The sequence below is a fragment of the Eleutherodactylus coqui genome, chromosome 3, assembly GCF_035609145.1.
Source record: "Eleutherodactylus coqui strain aEleCoq1 chromosome 3, aEleCoq1.hap1, whole genome shotgun sequence".
Taxonomy (NCBI): domain Eukaryota; kingdom Metazoa; phylum Chordata; class Amphibia; order Anura; family Eleutherodactylidae; genus Eleutherodactylus; species Eleutherodactylus coqui.
The window spans coordinates 149622793-149646183 of record NC_089839.1 but is presented as its reverse complement, the minus strand read 5'-3'; the positions used below and the strand labels follow the sequence as shown (position 1 = coordinate 149646183).

Here is a 23391-nt window from a genome sequence, read left to right as displayed (position 1 = left end):
ATTCTCCGCGGTGAGCCTATCTATCAGATATGCTCATGTATTGAAGAAAAGAGTGTCCAGCAGCACTCAAAATATAATACCCAATAGGGTGGGAGGAAAGACAAATAATGCAAAGCCACTCACAGGGTAAATGAACCCAGAAAACCCCAAATAGAACTATAAGTGATGCAGTGGCAGCATATAGATGGTGACAAGTTATAATATAACTAAAAAGCAACTATCATAGCAACTATCAAAAACAACTATCATAAAATCAACTTTATTGTTCCACAACTATGTCAACCAGGCGACGTTTCAACTATAAAAAGTTTTTATCAAGCCTAGAGAAAAAATGCCCATATTACAATGGCACAAAATACATCTACACAGCAACAAACCGTTACCAGATAATACAATCAACATACACAAACATATAACTACATAAACATATCAGTGTCATATGGTATACTACATACCGGTATCCGACATGAGAGCGGCCAGCCCATATTCCGGATGTCACTCACCTGCTGCGTATTTATAATGAACCGTCCAATTAAGACTCCTCCCTAAAAATGGGCGAGCTACATGATGGTGTCACTAATAGCGCCGATATCTCCCTGCTGCCCATACACTATGTTTAACCGGCGTGCGTGATGACGTCGGTAACGTACGGTCCGTGGAGACCTGTCATTTCTCCCCTCTGCTCCCCTGTGGCTGAATATCGCTAGCAATATTCCGTCATGGCCGTGGACAAGGGGCCTTAATCTGTCCCAGTGTCTGCAGATCTGTCAGCCTAGGAATGCAGGGAGCAGTCTGTGAAGATAACCCCTTTTCCACAGCTAAGCAAATGTGGCATCATCCCAGTAATTACAAAAGCTCAATACCTCACAACAGGTAGTGGATTGCAGAGCAGTTGGAAGACCCTAGTAGTAGCTACTTCAGCCTTGATTTACATTCGTTAGATGACAGAAATGTTATTGAAAGTACATTGCAAGTTTGCTGTGACACACACTGACTGTTAGATGAACATAAATTGTCTGAAAAGTTAGTATTTCTTTAAGCATCTAAATTCATATGCTCATCTAGTAACAAAATACAACTTACTCTGGGGATGGGTTTCCTTTAGCTTTACACTTGATGGTGAAATCTTCTCCTACAGGAAAAGCAACTTGGATGCCTTTGGTAACTTCAATAAGTGTTGGCAGTTGCTCCACTGTAAAAAAAAAAAGATTTGGATAAGTTAAAACCTCGTTTGATGATATACTTTATGCCTATCCAGCGACAGCATGTATTTCTCATAGGTAATTGAGACGAGTTGACCACCATCTATTGTTGATCTCACAAAGAAGAAAAGATATCCTTCAGCATAGTCAGAATTAGCAATGTTACACTAGAGCATACTCTATAAAGTGGTCATTAAAGGAGTTATTCCACCAGAATAACTTCTCCCCACTGACTGGTGGGCGTCTGACCGCTGGGACGTGCACTGCTTATGAGTACAGGGTGCTGGATAACATGTATACACTACCACCCCATTCATTTATAGGTCACGGCCAGAGATAGCCCTACACTTGCATTCATTTGGGGACACTTGGGATCCCTGTTCTTGTGATCGTTAGGGGTCTTAGTGGCAATCTTATACTTATCACCTGTCCTATGGACACATGATAATTTGCATAATTTCAGTTACAAATAAAATAACAGTACCGGTAGTACCTCACACATATTTGCTTGTGAATTGTGGTGCGCCATTTGGAACCAAGATGTGAACTGTATAACAGTAATTACTGTTCCATATGGTGCCATATAACATACTGTAAAAGGGGGCCTTTCTGTAGGACTGCAGTGGGTTATACAATATCCCATTCTGTATATTGGAAATACCCCGTGTATGAGGGCAAATGTCCAATATCCTGACTATCAAAGGTGTGAACTCTTCCATCAATAACAATGGCTTCTGATTCTGTACCTACACCATGTGGAGAGGACTTGGAGCCAGCACATGTGATACCAAACACCGTAGGTAGCAAAGAATAATATAAAGCAAAGAGTACTATAAGGCAAAGAGATCTTTAAACACTAACTTGTCTTTGGCAAGTTAAATAATCTATAATCTGAATGTTAGGGCGGACTCACAAGAGCGTGTTTGTGCAAATGTGAAATGGCGCAGCCAGCAAAAAAAAGCACAGTGCAAAAACGCATGTGAAAGCACAGCGTTCACAGCGAAAATGTGCTGGGCTATTTGCGTGCTTTTTTGTGCATTTTTAGGCTAATTTCACAAGGGTGAGTGTGATAATCGGGACGCAAAACTCTGTGATGTCCCGCGGGTGAGAGGTGCTTTTGTTATAAAGCCACCTCATATCACTTCGAGGAAGTAGTGATCCTCCGCCGCAGCTAAAAGGATTGTAGAGTGTTTCCCATTGTATTCAATGGGTAAACCGTGCATTGCACTCGTCTGCATCTCACAGACTGTCCAATATTTCTTAGCCGCATAAAAATGGAGGACATTGGCAACTGAAAAATGTGACCAATTTTATACACAGCCGGAAAAGATAGGTCTTGCCCTATCTTTTGCTGAGATACGCTGGAGGCTTCCATAGGCTTCTATGGGAGTTGAAAAAAAAAGGACAGGGAGGGAGTTTAGCTGTGTCCAATGCTGGGGAATTATTACAGCTGGCTCTATTTAACTATTACAAGTCATTCTGAGGATTTATGCCAACCGAGGGATTTCCGTGCTGCAGTGTATATTTTCGCTAATACTCCACAGCCGGCCATGTGAATAGACGAGAAAAGCTCATTTTGATTGGGATTTGATCACAGCTATTCTTCATTCACACGTTTTTTGGTTACGTTGAAAAAGCTCATGTCAAAGAGGCCTTACACTGATGAAAATACTGTATATGTAACTCATAGAGTATAACTGAACATGTCTAAAGATTAACTTCAAATGTTAAAGCCCACAATGATGCATGAGATCCAATGAGTGGGTCCAGATAGATGAAAAAGTTACAACTTAATTCAACTATTTTCATGTTGTTCTATAGATTACTCATTGGGGCGCTAAATTTCGATTTGTTTCTTGGGTTTAGAGATTTTACTATTCTGTAGCCTAAAGAGTAGAAGCTAAAGTATAAACTTTATTCCAATGTATGTAATTAAAATGTTGCATTAAACTGATTAAATTGTGATTATTATTAAATCTCTCCTCAAACTACACCCGACCAGCCTAATAACAGTCACCCTCTACACGGGGCTGTTTTGCATGGCTCCAGTACCAGTACTTTTTCCTAGTACCGCTAGGAAAAAGTTATCCCCACAGAGGTATTCTTTATTAGGCTGGTATAAAAGTGTTGAAAGGCATAGAGTCTTGTGAAATGACCAGTAGCTACAAGAACAGAAGGACTTCACACAAAACTAAGGGCAGAAGGTTTCTTGGCTATTAGGGGGAAAATAACTCTATAGGGATGACCTCTTTTCTTGCCTGTACTCTGTTTTTGATCATTGAAACATGGGCCATAGAAGGGAGATTTTTGAAGGTGATCAAAGTACAGCCCTGTATAGAAGGTTAACAATAAATAGGCAAGTTGGACATGATTCGCAGTTCATTTTAGTAAATCATTTACTAGCGGTTTGTTGCTCCATTTTAGTCAGATTTGAATACTGTTCATATTCTAGTTTCTGTCCTTTTTCCATGTTGTAATCTCATTTAAATATACGAAGGAGCAAACAGCATTACTATTTTGTGAGGTGCAAATAGGAAAATGGAACTATACCTCTGCCACCTATTGGAAGGCAGCATTCCTGCAAGTCAGGCTCTTTAGACAAGCCTTATAACAATGACTGGGATTTCAAAACTAAGCCAGAATCCATACAGAGACAGCTGTTTCGGGGTGTTTGCCCCTTATCAGTGTGCAGTAGGTTTCTGGCTTCGCTACTAAGAGGCCTACAGATGTTGGTCAGGAAGGGCATCGTTTCACCTTAAGAAGACACCTAGAAGGTGTGAGGAGACTTATAAAGCCATCCATACCCCTCTGAGAAATATTCAAATAGGGACGATGAAACAATACCTCTGTAGCGCCACCTATTGAAAAGCAGATTAAAGGATTCTGTAGCCTAGTTCTATAAATTAGTGTATTATTTATTTACAAGGAGAACAGAATTTAATATCCCCAAAACTCAATAGAATTTCTACACACTTATTAAAATGTAACAATGGCTCAGACAACATTATTAATTTTCCTGAAGAAACCCTTAAGTTAAGCATCACGCAGCCAGGACGTAAACCTACATCCTTTAGTTAATGTACACAATTTTAAGCCTTTTTTCAATATATTTAAAGGATTCAGTTTGCTTTTGATAGAAAAATATTGTCACGTTTGTGCAGGGTGCAAGTACAGCGCCCTTTGTGCTTGTCACCATCACGTCAGACCAAGAAGTAATTCACTGCCCACAATGGACAGATATAGACATATGTTATATCACTGAAATGTAGTTAACGCAAAAAGGGAAAATAACGGTAGCAGAAATATAGGGATGAGAACTCTATTCCTAACCAGCTTTAGTATGGCAGACCCTACCTAGAAGCAGGGCGATCACGCCAGGAACCTTAGCAGCAGAGTCTGATGTTGTGACGCCACCCCGGCTCCACTTACTGATTGTGGCCCGTGTGCCTCAAAATATGAAGCTTGAACTATTCTATTCAGCTTTGCAGCTATGGACTGTTGCTAAGAACCATTCATAGCTAAATAAAACTTCTGACAACGGGACGACATCCTAAGTGTGCCTGTACTCTGCCACACTACTTCAGGCACGGATCAGTACATATTATAGTTTGTATTAATTATGGTTTATATATCTCAAATTACTTTATTTACTCCTCTTTTCTTCTAGTACTCCTGGTCGTCCATGGGCTCTATGAAGAGTTGCATTGAGTTCCTCCTCACAATGCATCAACTCCTGGCCCAGACCTGCTGTGTCATTGATGAGACATGGACATAGTGCATCAGCTCCCGGCCAGTAGTGGACATAGCGTGAGGAGAAACTACATGCAGCTTTTCTAAAGGGGGATGGCTTCTCTTCGGAGTGCTTACAGCTGACCAGGAACATTTGAAGAGGATCAGAAGGGGCAATAAATTAATTAGAGACATTCTGTATTAGCCTTAATTAATACAAAAATATCTAATGATCTGTGCTTGTATAGTAACAGAGTGACAGAGTGCAGGCACTCAGTATGTCTGTTTGTCTATGAATAGGGATTTTCCATAGCAACAGTCCCCGGCCGCATAGTTAAACAAGGGTAGAGGCTGCGTTTTAAAAGACAGTTTTTCTGTAAAAGCGTTCTTAATCAATGAAGTAAATCTATTGAAAAAAAGACTTAAAATAGTCTCTTCTTTACTGTAAGAATACATTAAAATGGTAGTTACCCTTTAAAGGGTTTTCTTGGACTTTCCTAGACTACTACTACTTTTTTGGACTACAATCCCCACCAAACAGCTGATTGAAGTCACAGTAGCGTTCATATGAGGGCTGATACCAATTTATTCTGTATCAGGCATGGTGCCGTACATTATATAGCTGCTGTGCCTGGTATTGCAGCTCAATCACAATCACTTGAATAGAAATGAGCTGCTCTCAGGCTATGTGACAGATGAACATGACATCACATGACTGACGAAAGACTGCAATGCATACCCAAGTGCCATGGCGTCTTCAATCAGCTGATTGGAGGGAATCCTGAGCAACAGATACTGGACAATCAATTTTTGATGACTGATGCTGAGGATAAGTCATTAATAGCTTAGCCCTGGAAAGCCGCTTTAGGGTTTGTTGCACAATCCTAGCTCTTGTACTTTTCGTTCCATTCTTGAATCTTGGATGGAATGGAATTCAAGGATTATCGGCACAATTACAGTAGAAAACAATTGCCTTTGAATAAATATTTATAGACGTGGCCCTATCATACAACCAACAGCATAACACTAAAGAAATAAATAATTTCATTGCTTTCAATAGGAGCTTTGATAAGAAAAGGCATTTCCTACTTGGTTTTGCTATGCACCATTACAATAAGTTTGTACAACTTGTATGCCCACCAATAAGGTATTACACTTCTTCTCCACATTCCTATGGGGAATAGTATTATCACCCATTATACTGCAAAAGTGTTACTAGTACTTTTGTCCTTTTAAGGGTAATATTTGTACTAAGGGTTTATATTGTTTGGCCCCCATCACAGGAAGCAAATTACAAAAATCAGGGAAGTGCCAGATCTGGCATATCACTGACACACACTGCACCAATCTAAATATACTGATTTACTGACTAAAATAGGGTGCATCGCATTTCCATCATATCGGCCAGCATTTTACCAGAAAAAATAGTGCAGCATGTGGTCGAGCTTTCGGCACATAAATGATTAAAAAAATACAGTTTTTCCAATGTGCTTCCATAATAAAGTAAGCAGATGGAAATATATATCTTATAAAAAATTTGTGCAGCATGTTTCACACTTTTGGCACTTTTAATAAATATGCACAAATTCTATCGGTCTATTTTTACCACCTAAATGAAGTACAACATGTGGCGAAAAAAAACAATGTCAGAATCACTTGGATATGCAAAACCTTAACGGAGTTATTCTATGTTAAAGTGACACATGGCAGATTTCCAAAATTTGGCCTTGTCATTAAAGCGCACACAGGCTTCGCCACAAAGGGGTTAATTGCGTCTTAGTAGGACGTATAGGTAACATACTTGCACCCTGGCCAAACGAAACAATGACTTATAAATTTTGTACGGATGACTGATTTGTCTTATTTAGTATGGATCTTTCTAATAAAGCATTAACATAATCCACAGTAATGTAAAATCAGGAAAGAACAAAGTACATACAAACATATCAGCACAGCAAACAGAAACTGTCAAATACTGTAACAGTCAATGTGATAGAAGATGACAATGTCCGTCAGTGCATAGAATCTAAATCATCGTTAGCTGAAAGTACTCAGATTAATTGTAAGTGACTAATAATTTAGAGATTTCATAATGAATATGTCCTGACGGGGATACATGCTATTCATTATGAAGATGGCAGCCCTACGGGGAAGATATAAAAATTTGTGAGTAGAGATGAATCACTTTTATGGTTGTCAAATTTTCTTTCACAGTATCTATATATATAAAATTGAATGTATGTCTGTCTGCGTGCGTGCGTGCGTGCGTGTTTGTCCTTTATGCGCTACTACACCATTCATCCGATCGCCATGAAACTTTGGGAAGTTGTTGAGTACACTCCTGGGAAGATTATAGGCATAGTACAAATATCCTACGATAAATGGCGCGCGAGCGTCGTCGAAAGTTACGCCCCCCCCCCCCACGTAGATCGAATAAGTAAGCCACCTGCTATTGTGATGTCATCACTGATGTCATCAACATCGGACGCCCTTGAACATGCCCCAACATGTTCTATAAAGCTGCATTGTGATGTCATTAAGGCTCTATTATGACACGTACAGCTTGGAACCACTAGAGCACGCCAGCCAATTACCATTGGAGTTGGAAGTGGGTAAACAAGTACTAGGATATCTTCCTAAGAAGCCACAGCAGCCGGATAAATTGTATGTTCCACCCAACGGCTATTTTATTCAGCCCGCAAGGGGGAAGCAGCGGCCTACAAAATCTCATTCAGGTAGGTAGGTTCAGTTCTTGGAGGTTGGGGAATGCTTATGGGCAAGGCCTTATGTTTCATCCCAACTTAATTCTCTCACTTCCCAATGTCATAGAAACTTGAAATTTGGCACGAGCATTGATTATGTCATAAATAGGAAAAGTTAATGGGTCCCAACTCGATTATTCAATTCAAAGCGCCAAAGAATTAGCGTTCAAATTTTACGTACGGAATCTAATTCTCTCATTTCCTGATGTCATAGATAGATAGATAGATAGATAGACTGTATGCAATAACCCTGATAGATAGATAGATAGATAGATAGACTGTATGCAATGACACGTACAGCTTGAAACCATAAATACTAAAGCACGCCAGCCATTTACAGTCAGTCTCCATTGGAGTTGGAAGTGGGCAAACATGTACTAGGCTATCTTCCCAAGAAGCCACAGCAGCCTGCAAGGGGGAAGCAGCGGCCTACAAAACCTCAGTGGTCGCTGCTGCCGTCATCTAGATATATAAAAACAAATGAATGTATGTATGTCTGTCTTCGCAGCAACGCGCGACGGGTACGCTAGTTCTGTATAAAATAGGACCTTTATTCTGTCTGCTTGGTAGAGCTATGTACTTCAGAGAATACAAAGGGTTTGCTTTAGTCTTGTTAGATACTGAACGCTGTTACCTTGGTAGTTGAAACATGATCATAAAATGTTCAAAATCTGCATCATGCAGTATGTATAATAAACTCTGTGTGTTTTGAGGGGGAAAAATTTGCATATTTCCGTAAAGTGGTAAAACACTTCAAACTCATTCATGTTCCTATAGCAACTAAAGGTGCTTTCCCTCAGATCGCTATTTGTCTAGTTCTCTTGTATAGGATGGTTCTCCACTAGAGATGAGCGAGCATACTCGTCCGAGCTTGATGCTTGTTCGAGTATGAGGGTGCTCGAGATGCTCGTTACTCGATTAAACGAGCACTGACCATTGAATTCAATGGAGCCGGCAATACAGCCGGCTCCATTGAAAGCAATGGGCTGCCGGCTAGCGCGGGATGAATTTTCGGGAAGGGCTTGAAAATATAAGCCCTTACCTGAAATTCATCCAGAAATGTGTAAAAAGTAAAAAAAAAATATATACTCACCTTGTCCCGGCAGAATAGATGTTAGCCCATTGAATTCAATGGAGCCAGCAATACAGCCGGCTCCATTGAAAGCAATGGGCTGCCGGCGAGCGCAGGATGAATTTTCGGGAAGGGATTAAAAATATTAGCCCTTACCTGAAAATCATCCTAAAATGTGTAAAAAGTAAAAAAAAAAATATACTCACCTTGTCCCGGCAGAACGATGTTAGCCCATTGAATTCAATGGAGCCGGCAATACAGCCGGCTCCATTGAAAGCAATGGGCTGCCGGCGATCGCGGGATGAATTGTCGGGAAGGGCTTAAATATATAAGCCCTTCCCTGCAATTCATCCAGAAATGTGTAAAATTTTAAAAAAATATATACTCACCTGGTCCCGGCAGACGGAGTTTAGCCACGGCCAGCTGGCAGTTCTCCTGAACTGCTCTCTGTAGTATTCAGCAGCCGGGGATTTAAAATCCCCGCCTGCTGAATAAGCTGCCTCTGATTGGTCACAGCCTGACCAATCAGAGGCAGCTCTCACTCACACCCATTCATGAATTCATGAATGGGTGAGTGAGTGCTGCCTCTGATTGGCTCAGCGCAGCTCTCAGCCACTATTGTGGCTTAATAGTGAGACCTCGGAGCCCGAAATGCAGCCCTGCATGTTGCTCCTCGCCTGCCCTATCCATTTCTGTGTTTTTTACATGACTTTGGTGATTTGCTAAGATTTTCACAAATGAAAACCTTAGCGGAGCACCAGTCATATACAAAAATGCTCGAGTCGCCCATTGACTTCAATGGGGTTCGTTACTCGAAATGAACTCTCGAGCATCACTGAAAGTTCGACTCGAGTAACGAGCACCCGAGCATTTTGGTGCTCGCTCATCTCTATTCTCCACATATTTATGAATAGCATTAGGTAACATCCATGTAGGCTGAAAAAATACAAATGTCCCTGTAAGCTCAGCTTATTACCCCAATGTTGATCCAGAGGAAGGCAAAAAAAACAATGGGGTAGGAGCCAATTTTCCTCATTTAACTCTTTGTAATCCACATTTCCTGCCACGCTCCCCAGCTCTTATTTATTTTTTGGTGGAAAGAACTTTTTGGATTCCTTGGAATTACTCAACAAAAACACATAAAAATGACCCGTCATGATGATTTTGTTAGCAACTTTTTAAAAATTAAAGTGAGTTAATGTGTATATTATATATGTTTATTATATATTCCATATTGTTATTATTATCATATATGTATATTACACTATGCAGGACAGAGGTCTGACATCGGAAAGCCCATAGACAGGTGTGACAGGACAAATGAGTGTAACTGTTCTGATGAACCCTTCGGGCCACTACACATGCGGCATCCAGCCCAGTTGTGTAAGCCCAGCTTTAGAAATATGGGTCAGAACTCACTTGACATAGGAGCTCTGCAAGAAAATCTCAATGTGAGATGAGGTCCGACACTGGATTGGAAAGGGTTATGAGAAAGAAATTCCTTCCCGACTCCAATCTGGCAATCGGAATAATCCCTGGATCACCGACCCTTCTGAGGTCATCCGTGACTATAACATGTAATATTGTATCGCTCAAGAAAGGCATCTGGACTCCTCTTAAGCTCTTTTATCAAATTCGCCATCACTACGTTCTCAGGCCTTAGTCAGACGGGCGTTTTTTCGCGCGATTTGCGCATGCACATGTGTCTGGCGATTTTTTAAAACCATTGCTTTGCAATGGTATCGGACACATGAGCGCTTTTTATGCGCTCGTCCGATAAATTATAGAACAGAAATCGCAGATCGCACCTATCTGCGATCTGCAATTCCTGTTCTCTTCTCTATATGCGCTCAATGGGGCCGGCGGCAGCAGCGCCGACCCATTGAGAACATATAGAAGACAAATCCCTCTTCTCTGCCACAGCTGTAACAGCTGTGGCAGAGAAGAACGATGTTTGCCCATTGAATTCAATGGAGCCGGCAATACAGCCGACTCCATTGAAAGCAATGGGCTGCCAGCGTGCGCGGGACTTTTAATGTTAAAATCACGATCGCGCAAAATCACGATTTCGTGGTAAATTGCGATTTTGCTAGATCGCAATTTTAACATTACAAGTCCCATAGACCCCTGCAGAAAAAAAAACGCTGCGAATTTCGCAGTGAAAAAAAACTGTAGTGGGTAGTCACTAGAGATGAGCGAACGTACTCGTCCGAGCTTGATATTCGTGCGAATATTAGGGTGTTCGGGATGCTCGTTACTCGTAACGAGCACCACGCGGTGTTCCGGTTACTTTCAGTTTCCTCTCTGAGACGTTAGCGCGCTTTTCTGGCCAATTGAAAGACAGGGAAGGCATTACAACTTCCCCCTGTGACGTTCAAGCCCTATACCACCCCTCTGCTGTGAGTGGCTGGGGCGATCAGATGTCACCTGAGTATAAAAATCGGCCCCTCCCGCGGCTCGCCACACATGCCTTGTGACTTAGCTGAGGGAAAGTGCTGCTGCTGGTGCTGCTGTAGGGAGAGCGTTAGGAGTCAGTGTAGGCTTCAAGAACCCCAACGGCCCTTCTCAGGGCCACATCTACTAGTGTGCAGTACTGTGTTAGCACAGTATTTTTTTTTGTCCAAAATTGGATCTGCAGAGCATTGCGCCCAGCAATAGGGACAGAAGTGGGGGTTAGGCAGGGAGAGTGTTAAGAGTTAGTGTATGCTTCAAGAACCCCAACGGTCCTTTCTAGGGCCACTTCTATCCGTGTGCAGTACTGTCCAGGCTGCTGTTAGCAGTGTTGCATTTTTTTTTCTTTTCTCAAAACCGGCTGTGCAGAGCATTGCACCCGGCATTAATACTACAGGGATAGAATTGTGTAGGCAGGGCCAGAAGACATTTATTATTCATTGAATACACGCAGTGGGGTCTTCCCTTTGCTAAAAAGGAAAAAAATTATATTTGGCCAGCCTGTGTCAGTCCTAAGGTCTCCGTGTACGTGTGTGCTGCGTGTACAACGTACAAAAATCAGACGCAACCAGCTACGCTTTACTGCAGGCTTGCGCCATTGTCTTTCCTGACTGGCAAATACCTGCTCTGCTAGAGTTAATAACTCTGCTACACTATACTTGTGTGACACTTTTTGAGGGCCACACTACAGTTCTAAAAGTTATTGTTCATTGAATATACGCAGTGGGTCCTTCCCTTTGCCAAAAAGGAAAAGAAATTATATTTGGCCTGCCTGTGTCAGTCCTAAGGTCTGCGTGTACGTGTGTGCTGCGTGTACAACGTACAAAAATCAGACGCAACCAGCTACGCTTTACTGCAGCCTAGCGCCATTGTCTTTCCTGACTGGCAAATACCTGCTCTGCTAGAGTTAATAACTCTGCTACACTATACTTGTGTGACACTTTTTGAGGGCCACACCACAGATATTAAACTTCTTGTTCATTGAATATACGCAGTGGGGTCTTCCCTAAGCTAAAAAGGAAAAGAAATTATATTTGGCCTGCCTGTGTCAGTCCTAAGGTCTGCGTGTACGTGTGTGCTGCGTGTACAACGTACAAAAATCAGACGCAACCAGCTACGGTTTACTGCAGGCTTGCGCCATTGTCTTTCCTGACTGGCAAATACCTGCTCTGCTAGAGTTAATAACTCTGCTACACTATACTTGTGTGACACTTTTTGAGGGCCACACCACAGATATTAAACTTCTTGTTTTTCATTGAATACACGCAGTGGGGTCTTCCCTTTGCAAAAAAGCGAAAACATTATATTTGGCCTGCAGGCTTGCGCCAATTTATTTCCTGCCTGGGAAATCAAATCACTGGTAATACAGCATGCTGAGGGGTAGGGGTAAGTCTAGAGGACGTGGACGTGGCCGAGGACGCGGAGGGCCAAGTGAGGGTGTGGGCACAGGCCGAGCTCCTGATCCAGGTGTGTCGCAGCCGACTGCTGCGCGATTAGGAGAGAGGCACGTTTCTGGCGTCCCCACATTCATCGCCCAATTAATGGGTCCACGTGGGAGACCTTTATTAGAAAATGAGCAGTGTGAGCAGGTCCTGTCCTGGATGGCAGAAAGTGCTTCGAGCAAGCTATCATCCACCCACAGTTCTGTGCCGTCCAGTGCTGCAAATCCGAATCCTCTGTCTGCTGCTCCTCCTTCCTCCCAGCCTCCTCACTCCACTACAATGACACCTGCTCAGGAGCGGGAACACTCCCAGGAACTGTTCTCGGGCCCTTGCTTAGATTGGGCAGCAGCGGTTCCTCTCCCACCAGAGGAGTTTATCGTCACTGATGCCCAACCATTCGAAAGTTCCCGGGGTCCGGGGGAAGAGGCTGGGGACTTCCGCCAACTGTCTCAAGAACTTTCTGTGGGTGAGGAGGACGATGACGATGAGACACAGTTGTCTTGCAGTGAGGTAGTAGTAAGGGCAGTAAGTCCAAGGGAGCAGCGCACAGAGGATTCGGAGGAAGAGCAGCAGGACGATGAGGTGACTGACCCCACCTGGTGTGCAACGCCTACTCAGGACAGGTCTTCAGAGGGGGAGGCAAGGGCATCAGCAGGGCAGGTTGCAAGAGGCAGTGCGGTGGCCAGGGGTAGAGGCAGGGCCAGACCGAATAATCCACCAAGTGTTTCCCAAAGCACACCCTCGCGCCATGCCACCCTGCAGAGGCCGGGGTGCTCTATGGTCTGACGACCGACGAACAGTGGTGTGCAACCTTTGTCGCGCCAAGATCAGCCGGGGAGCCACCACCAACAGCCTCACCACCACCAGCATGCGCAGACATATGATGGCCAAGGACCCCACAAGGTGGGACGAAGGCCGTTCACCGCCTCCGGTTTGCACCGCTGCCTCTCCCCCTGTGCCCCAACCTGCCACTGAGATACAACCTCCCTCTCAGGACACAGGCACAACCGTCTCATGGCCTGCACCCACAGCCTCACCTCCGCTGTCCTCGGCCCCATCCACCAATGTCTCGCACCGCACAGTCCAGCCGTCGCTAGCGCAAGTGTTGGAGCGCAAGCGCAAGTACGCCACCACGCACCCGCACGCTCAATCGTTAACCGTCCACATAGCCAAATTTATCAGCCTTGAGATGCTGCCGTATAGGGTTGTGGAAACGGAGTCCTTCAAAGCTATGATGGCGGCGGCGGCCCCGCGCTACTCAGTTCCCAGTCGCCACTACTTTTCCCGATGTGCCGTCCCAGCCCTGCACGACCACGTCTCCCGCAACATTGTACGCGCCCTCACCAATGCGGTTAGTGGCAAGGTCCACTTAACTACGGACACGTGGACAATAACAGGCGGGCAGGGCCACTACATCTCCCTGACGGCACATTGGGTGAATTTAGTGGAGGCTGGGACAGAGTCAGAGCCTGGGACCGCTCACGTCCTACCCACCCCCAGAATTGCGGGCCCCAGCTCGGTGGTGGTATCTGCGGCGGTGTATGCTTCTTCCACTAAAGCACCCTCCTCCTCCTCCTCCTCCTCAACCTCTGTCTCGCAATCTAGATGTGTCAGCAGCAGCAGGACGTCGCCAGCAGTCGGTGTCGCGCGGCGTGGCAGCACAGCGGTGGGCAAGCGTCAGCAGGCCGTGCTGAAACTACTCAGCTTAGGAGATAGGAGGCACACGGCCCACGAACTGCTGCAGGGTCTGACAGAGCAGACGGACCGTTGGCTTGCGCCGCTGAGCCTCCAACCGGGCATGGTCGTGTGTGACAACGGGCGTAACCTGGTGGCGGCTCTGCAGCTCGGCAGCCTCACGCACGTGCCATGCCTGGCCCACGTCTTTAATTTGGTGGTTCAGCGCTTTCTGAAAAGCTACCCACGCTTGTCAGACCTGCTCGTAAAGGTGCGCCGGCTCTGCGCACATTTCCGCAAGTCCCACACGGACGCTGCCACCCTGCGCACCCTGCAACATCGCTTTAATCTGCCAGTGCACCGACTGCTGTGCGACGTGCCCACACGGTGGAACTCTACGCTCCACATGTTGGCTAGGCTCTATGAGCAGCGTAGAGCTATAGTGGAATACCAACTCCAACATGGGCGGCGCAGCGGGAGTCAGCCTCCTCAATTCTTTTCAGAAGAGTGGGCCTGGTTGGCAGACATCTGCCAGGTCCTTCGAAACTTTGATCAGTCTACCCAGGTGGTGAGCGGCGATGCTGCAATCATTAGCGTCACCATTCCTCTGCTATGCATCTTGAGAAGTTCCCTGCAAACCATAAAGGCAGCCGCTTTGCGCTTGGAAACAGAGCCGGGGGAAGACAGTATGTCGCTGGATAGTCAGAGCACCCTCCTATCTATATCTCAGCGCGTTCAGGAGGAGGAGGAGGAGGATGAGGAGGATGAGGAGGAGGGGGAAGAGACAGCTTGGCCCACTGCTGACGGTACCCATGCTGGTTGCCTGTCATCATTTCAGCGTGTATGGCCTGAGGAGGAGGAGGAGGAGGAGGATCCTGAAAGTGATCTTCCTAGTGCGGACAGCCATGTGTTGCGTACAGGTACCCTGGCACACATGGCTGACTTCATGTTAGGATGCCTTTCTCGTGACCCTCGCATTCAACGCATTCTGGCCACTACGGATTACTGGGTGTACACACTGCTCGACCCACGCTATAAGGAGAACCTTCCCAGTCTCATTCCCGAAGAGGAAAGGGGTTCGAGAGTGTTGCTATACCACAGGACCCTGGCGGACAAGCTGATGGTAAAATTCCCATCCGACAGCGCTAGTGGCAGAAGGCGCAGTTCCGAGGGCCATGTAGCAGGGGAGGTGCGTAGATCGAGCAGCATGTACAGCCCAGACAGTGCAACAGTCTTTAAGGGCCTGGCCAGCTTTATGGCTCCCCAGCAAGACTGTGTCACCGCTCCCCAGTCAAGGCTGAGTCGGCGGGAGCACTGTAAAAGGATGGTGAGGGAGTACGTAGCCGATCGCACGACCATCCTCGGTGACGCCTCTGCCCCCTACAACTACTGGGTGTCGAAGCTGGACACGTGGCCTGAACTAGCGCTGTATGCCCTGGAGGTGCTTGCTTGTCCTGCGGCTAGCGTCTTGTCGGAGAGGGTGTTTAGTGCGGCTGGGGGAATCATCACAGATAAGCGTACCCGCCTGTTAACCGACAGTGCCGACAGGCTAACACTCATCAAGATGAACAAAGCCTGGATTTCCCCAGACTTCTCTTCTCCACCAGCGGACAGCAGCGATACGTAAGCAATACGTAGGCTGCACCCGCGGATGGAAGCTACGTTCTCTCTCACCATCCAAAACGGGGACATTTCTGCTTCATCAATCTGTGTCTAATATTCCTCCTCCTCCTCCTGCTCCTCCTCCTGAAACCTCACGTAATCACGCTGAACGGGCAATTTTTCTTAGGGCCACAAGGCTCACTCATAATTTTTCTAAACAATTTTTAGATGTTTCAATGCTCTGAAAAGCGTTGGAACTTTAACTTGAACCAATTTTTCGTTAAACTGGGCTGCCTCCAGGCCTAGTTACCACTTAAGCCACATTAACCAAAGCGATTAATGGGTTTCACCTGCCCTCTTGGTTGGCCATGGCCAATTTTTTTCAGGTACATAAGTACTGTTGATACAGCAATTTTTGTGGGCCCTCGCCTACAGTGTAATCAAATAAATTTTTAGCCCACCTGCATTAAGCACGACATTACTACCTCAGCTGTGTTGGGCAATGCAATGGGATATTTCTATGTACCGCCGGTGGCTTCCTGGCACCCACCCATGCTGTAGGTGCACACGGAGTTTTTACTACATCTGTACACTTGAAAAGAACCCCAGTCTGACTGGGGCATGCAGTGTGGGCCGAAGCCCACCTGCATTAAGCTCGACATTACTACCTCAGCTGTGTTGGGCAATGCAATGGGATATTTCTATGTACCGCCGGTGGGTTCCAGGGAGCCACCCATGCTGTAGGTGCACACGGAGTTTTTACTACATCTGTACACTTGAAAAGAACCCCAGTCAGACTGGGGCATGCAGTGTGGGCCGAAGCCCACCTGCATTAAGCACGACATTACTACATCAGCTGTGTTGGGCAATGCAATGGGATATTTCTATGTACTGCCGGTGGGTTCCAGGGAGCCACCCATGCTGTAGGTGCACACGGAGTTTTTACTACATCTGTACACTTGAAAAGAACCCCAGTCAGACTGGGGCATGCAGTGTGGGCCGAAGCCCACCTGCATTAAGCACGACATTACTACCTCAGCTGTGTTGGGCAATGCAATGGGATATTTCTATGTACCGCCGGTGGCTTCCTGGCACCCACCCCTGCTGTGGGTCCACAGGGAATTATAAATGCATCTGTGTCCACTTGTAAAGAACCCCAGTCTGACTGGGGCATGCAGTGTGGGCCGAAGCCCACCTGCATTAAGCACGACATTACTACCTCAGCTGTGTTGGGCAATGCAATGGGATATTTCTATGTACCGCCGGTGGCTTCCTGGCACCCACCCCTGCTGTGGGTCCACAGGGAATTATAAATGCATCTGTGTCCACTTGTAAAGAACCCCAGTCTGACTGGGGCATGCAGTGTGGGCCGAAGCCCACCTGCATTAAGCACGACATTACTACCTCAGCTGTGTTGGGCAATGCAATGGGATATTTCTATGTACCGCCGGTGGCTTCCTGGCACCCACCCCTGCTGTGGGTCCACAGGGAATTATAAATGCATCTGTGTCCACTTGTAAAGAACCCCAGTCTGACTGGGGCATGCAGTGTGGGCCGAAGCCCACCTGCATTAAGCACAACATTACTACCTCAGCTGTGTTGGGCAATGCAATGGGATATTTCTATGTACCGCCGGTGGCTTCCTGGCACCCACCGCTGCTGTGGGTCCACAGGGAATTATAAATGCATCTGTTTCCACTTGTAAAGAACCCCAGTCAGACTGGGGCATGCAGTGTGGGCCGAAGCCCACCTGCATTAAGCACGACATTACTACCTCAGCTGTGTTGGGCACTGCAATGGGATATTTTTATGTACCGCCGGTGGGTTCCAGGAAGCCACCCATGCTGTCGGTCGACAGGGACTTCACAATAGGGAGTTGTACCTGCCTGTGTCTATGAATTAAAAAGCCCGGTCTGACTGGGGCATGCAGAGACACCTTGACAGAATGAATAGTGTGTGACACATAGGTACCCCATTGCTATGCCCACGTGTGCAGCTCCTGATGGCGGTGGCACAGGATTCTATTTCTCATTGCTTCTGTACAGCATTGTGGGCTATCGCCCTGCCACTTTTAAAGAGGGTCGCTGCCTAGCCATGCCAACCTCTGCAGTGTGTGCCTGCGGTTCCTCCTCATGGCAGACGCACTTCTAAATAGACATGAGGGTGGTGAGGCATTAGGGCAGCTGAAGGCTGCGCAGGGACACTTTGGTGTGCGCTGTGGGGGGGAGGGGGGGCGGTTGGGCAGCATGTAACCCAGGAGAAGTGGCAGTGGAGTGTCATGCAGGCAGTGATTGTGCTTTGTTGGAGGTAGTGTGGTGCTTAGCTAAGGTATGCCATGCTAATGAGGGCTTTTCAGAAGTAAAAGTTTTTGGGAGGGGGGGGGCCCACTCTTGCCGCTATTGTGGCTTAATAGTGGGACCTGTGAACTTGAGATGCAGCCCAACATGTAGCCCCTCGCCTGCCCTATCCGTTGCTGTGTCGTTCCCATCACTTTCTTGAATTGCCCAGATTTTCACACAAGGAAACCTTAGCGAGCATCGGCGAAATACAAAAATACTCGGGTCGCCCATTGACTTCAATGGGGTTCATTACTCGAAACGAACCCTCGAGCATCGCGAAAAGTTCGTCCCGAATAACGAGCACCCGAGCATTTTGGTGCTCGCTCATCTCTAGTAGTCACCCCTAAACCAGCCACACAAAAAGGATAAGTCTTGGCCAAGCAATGCAGTCACCCACCAGCTATCTTCCATGACCTCTCCTTAAGCATGCACTCGGTTTGGTCAAAGAAGGCATTGATAGTGGTCTGACTCCAGCACCAACAAAGGATCTCGATAAGCCTGATCCCAGTTTCCCTCGATAACTGCATGGTAGCTTAGCTCTGGTTGAGACTGAAAGTATTGCACTAGAAGCATTGCTTGAGTCTTAAAGGATTAGGCAGAGGCTAAATGTAGTAGGCCCCAATGCAAAATCTGGGCCCCCAAGCATCCATGTGCTATTAAGGCCTCTTTCACACAGGCTAAAAAATTTCGCTACAAAATCATTGCTACAAAACACATGTATGTGAAGCTCATGGTTTCCAATGGTTTCTTTCACATGACAGATGTTTTGTAGCCTGAAAGAACCCATTGGAAACCATGGGCTTCATATACATACGTTTTGTAGCTATGATTTTGTAGCGAGATTTTGTAGCTCGTATGAAAGAGGCCATAATGGCTCAAGGATGGTTGGAGGCCCAGATAGGCGACATGATAGCGACACGAGAAAATCGAATAGGTGGTCTGTGCGATATCGCTGCGTTTTTTGCAGCGATAATGTGATTCTTTGTCACTGCAAAGTCGCACGTGGTGCTACATATATAAGCCTTACCCTGAAAATAAGCCCTAGTTGCAGTAAAAAAAAAAATTTAAAATACATCACCTAAGCGAGCGCTGTCAGCTCCAGCACGGGTATCTTCTTCACCTCCAGCACTCGTCTTCAGTCTTCTGACAGCCCTTCCTGGATTGCAGGAAAAATCCCCACCTCCAGGAAGAGCTGTCTGTGATTGGTTCACGAGCGCCGGGGGCTCAGCCAAGCAGAGCTGGCGTTCGATGAACCAATCACAGCCATTCAATAAATTAATGAATGGCTGTGATTGGTTCATTGAGCACCGGCTGAGCCACAGTGCTTGTGAACCAATCACAGCCAGCCCTTCCTGGAGGCGGGGATTTTGATCCTGCAATCCTGGAAGGGCTGGAAGAAGACTGAAAACGAGTGCCGGAGCTGAAAAAGAGACGAGTGCCTGAGCTGACAGCACTTCTTAGGTGATGTATTATGTTTTTTTAGTATTTTTCTGCAGATAGGGTTTAGTTTAGGGCTTTTACAGTAGGATTTCCTACTGTAAAAGTTGCATTGCACCGCAAGAAAACCGCTCTTTCATGTGATGCAACACATAGGAAGGCTCCATGGAGAAACATGGGCTACAAAAAATTGCAAACAGCGGGTGTATAGAGCGTGCCACGATTTTGTAGTCTTACAATATTGCATGCTACAAAACATCGCTTGTGTAAAAGAACCCATAGGAAAGCATGGGCTCTACATAAATGCAATTTGTAGCACTGTCACTTCGCGACAAAATCACGTGAGAAATTGCCCGCGTGGATACGGCTTAAGGCCGCCTGCACACGAGCGGAAATCCCGCCGCGGGATTTCCCGCGGGATTTCCGCGGCTGAAAGTTTGCATAGGAGTGCATTAAAATACGCACTCCTATGCAGACGGCCGCAGTTTGGCTGCGCGAAATCTCGCGCGGCAAACAAACCGCGGCATGTCCTAATTTTCTGCGGGGCACGCACTCACCCGGCCGCCGGCTCCGGTCTGCGCATGCGCCGGCTGCGCGGCAGCCGGCACATGAAAGAGCCGGGGCCGCCAGGCGCGGGTGAGTACGCGCTCGTCCCTGCAGGCGCTCGGGTCGGGTCCCGCGGCGAGAATTCTCGCTGCCGGATCCGACCCGCTCGTGTGCAGGCGGCCTAATACTAATGTTTTCTCATATGATAGAGAGGCCTTAGGGCTTCCTATGGCTCTAGGGCCCGGTGATGATGACTACCTCTGCACCCCTGACTAGAAGAACTAACGCGTCGCACTCTCAGGAAAAATCACAGTTTTAATGAATGAATTTTGATCTGAGTTTCTTGTACCAATATCATACTCGCTTGTGTAAGTACTGCCTCAAGTTATCTGAAAAGTTAGCGCCCCTTTAAAGTTCATGAGCTGCTTTCAGGAAAGAGACTAAACCTCTTTATTCTTGTTATTGGATGGCTCAGAACAAAATAAGGATTTCCAAAAATAAAATCTAATACTTCAACCTGGAAAATACTGGCGCAAGAGCATAGAAGCTTCGTCAGCAATTTTTTGGGGAGCTGGTCAAAAACCCTCTGTCTGTGCCTGCCTAATTGGAAGTGAGTAATATAAAATGTAATATAACAAGGTGAGTTCTTATGTACAGGCAGGCAAATCTATTATTATTTATCTAATGATAGGTGTGAGATGTGAAGTAAAGCTCCACCTTAAAACTACTTTCAAGAATATTTTAGGAAAATGTATTAATAGTAATTTCTTGATTGCAAAACAAAAAAGAAACATCCATTCACAGATGTAGCAAATGTTAACGTGACATTTAGAGCATTATGCTAACTTTACTACGATGTAGCATAATGCTGCAAATTGAGAAATCATCTATCTATCTATCTCTCTACCTATCTATCTATCTATCTCCCTATCTACCTACCTCTATCTACCTCTATATCTATCTACCTACCTTTATCTACCTCTATCTATCTATCTATCTATCTATCTCTATATCTATCTATATCTCTCTCTACCTATCTACCTCTCTATCTATCTCTCCACCTATCTATCTACCTCTCTATCTACATCTATCTATCTATCTATCTACCTATCTACCTATCTATCTATCTATCTCATATCTATCTATCTCTATATCTATCTATCTCTCTACCTATCTATCTCCCTATCTATCTCTCTATCTATCTACCTATCTATCTACCTCTATATCTATCTATCTATCTATCTATCTATCTATCTATCTATCTATCTATCTATCTATCTATCTATCTATCTATCTATCTATCTATCTACCTCTATCTATCTATCTATCTATCTACATCTATCTATCTATCTACCTCTATATCTATCTATCTATCTCTCTACCTATCTACCTATCTATCTATCTATCTATCTCTCCACCTATCTATCTATCTATCTATCTATCTATCTATCTATCTCTCCACCTATCTATCTACCTCTCTATCTATCTATATATCTATCTCATATCTATCTCTATATCTATCTATCTCTCTACCTATCTATCTATCTACCTCTCTATCTATCTCTCTACCTATGTACCTATCTATCTATCTATCTATCTATCTATCTATCTATTTATCTATCTACCTCTCTATCTATCTCTCTACCTCTCTATCTATCTATCTATCTATCTATCTATCTATCTATCTATCTATCTATCTATCTATCTATCTATCTATCTATCTATCTATCTATCTATCTATCTATGTACCTCTAGATCTATCTCTTTATCTATCTACCTCTGTATCTATCTCTCTACCTATCTACCACTCTATCTATCTCTCTATCTATCTACCTCTCTACCGCTCTCTCTCTACATCTCTATCTATCTCTCCATCTCTCTATCTACCTCTCTCTCTACCTCTTTACCTCTCTATCTATTTCTCTATCTCTCCATCTCTCTATCTACCTCTCTCTCTACCTCTCCCCGACATCCGTCTCATCTAAATGGGCCTTTACAGCATTAGGATTTTGCATGCCTTATTATATACATTTACAGGTTTGTGACCTCTCCTCATATCTATTTTACACGTTAAAAGGGAAAGCGCTGTCCCATTCTCAGATGTTACAGCTAGCACTTGTAGCATTTCCCAACTTGAATTTTGCAGTGTCATGAATTTGCTATTTGTGTAGCCCGACAGTTATTGTCTGTTAATGGTTATGCAAATAGCGTGTCTCGACAAACAATTGTTCAGCGCATTAAATAAACAGATCTAAGGTACCAAAGATTAGTGGTGCATACTAGTTTATACATGTTGTCTATGGTGATATGGCAGCATCCGTGGGCCCCAGCCTAGAAGACAGCGGGGTAGAGTTTGAGCCTTGTCAAGGTGGGTCTACCGTATCTCGCCTGGAGGTTAAACAGGGACTAGAGATGAGCGAGTATACTCGCTAAAGGCAATTGCTCGAGCGAGCATTGCCTTTAGCGAGTACCTGCCTGCTCTAGACTGCAGGTTCGGGTGCCGGCGGCGGGCAGGGAGCTGCGGGGGAGAGCGGGGAGGAACGGAGGGGAGATCTCTCTCTCCCCCCCACTCCCTCCAGCTGACTGCCGCTACTCACCGCACCCCCGCTCCGGCACACGAACCTTCAGTCTCGAGCGGGCAGGTACTCGCTAAAGGCAATGCTCGCTCGAGCAATTGCCTTTAGCGAGTATACTTGCTCATCCCTACCAGGGACACGTCCAAGGGGCCGAGGACAGGGTATTAAAGGGAAGGTAACCGAACCTTAGTCTCTTGTCATGTGACGCCACCTTTCCAGAAGATGTAATAATGAGCCCACGCACACAGAGAATACTTTTAAAAGGCTGAAACGGGAATGTTTGGTAAAGCCGTTTGCTTGAGAAATAAACTTATAAAAAGTAGAAACAGTCCAAAACAATTTACAGCCACCGTCCGCACACTGGTGCAGGAGGATTGTGGTGTGACAGGGAAGAAAACACGGGAGAGCAGATTAATCCACAGGCTAGTTATCCGCGGGGATCTGTTCCTGGACACTCCTCTTACTCTCAGAACTCTCTACCGGTACACACTTACGGTTTAGGAACTGCACTCAGCCCTACACGGTGGACTTATGCAGGCTGGGTGGTCAGCATAGAGGC

At 45.6% G+C, this 23391-nt stretch overlaps 1 protein-coding gene across 5 annotated transcripts in view; it reads right to left on the bottom strand.

The window, feature by feature from the left end:
* Positions 1-23391, bottom strand: part of CHL1 (cell adhesion molecule L1 like) — a 167930-nt gene that overhangs the window by 92544 nt on the left and 51995 nt on the right. For all 5 annotated transcript variants that reach the window (XM_066596312.1, XM_066596310.1, XM_066596313.1 and 2 more), the window contains exon 3: positions 1084-1192. In XM_066596312.1, the coding sequence (XP_066452409.1) occupies positions 1084-1192 (109 nt within the window). The remainder of the gene's footprint in view (positions 1-1083; positions 1193-23391) is intronic.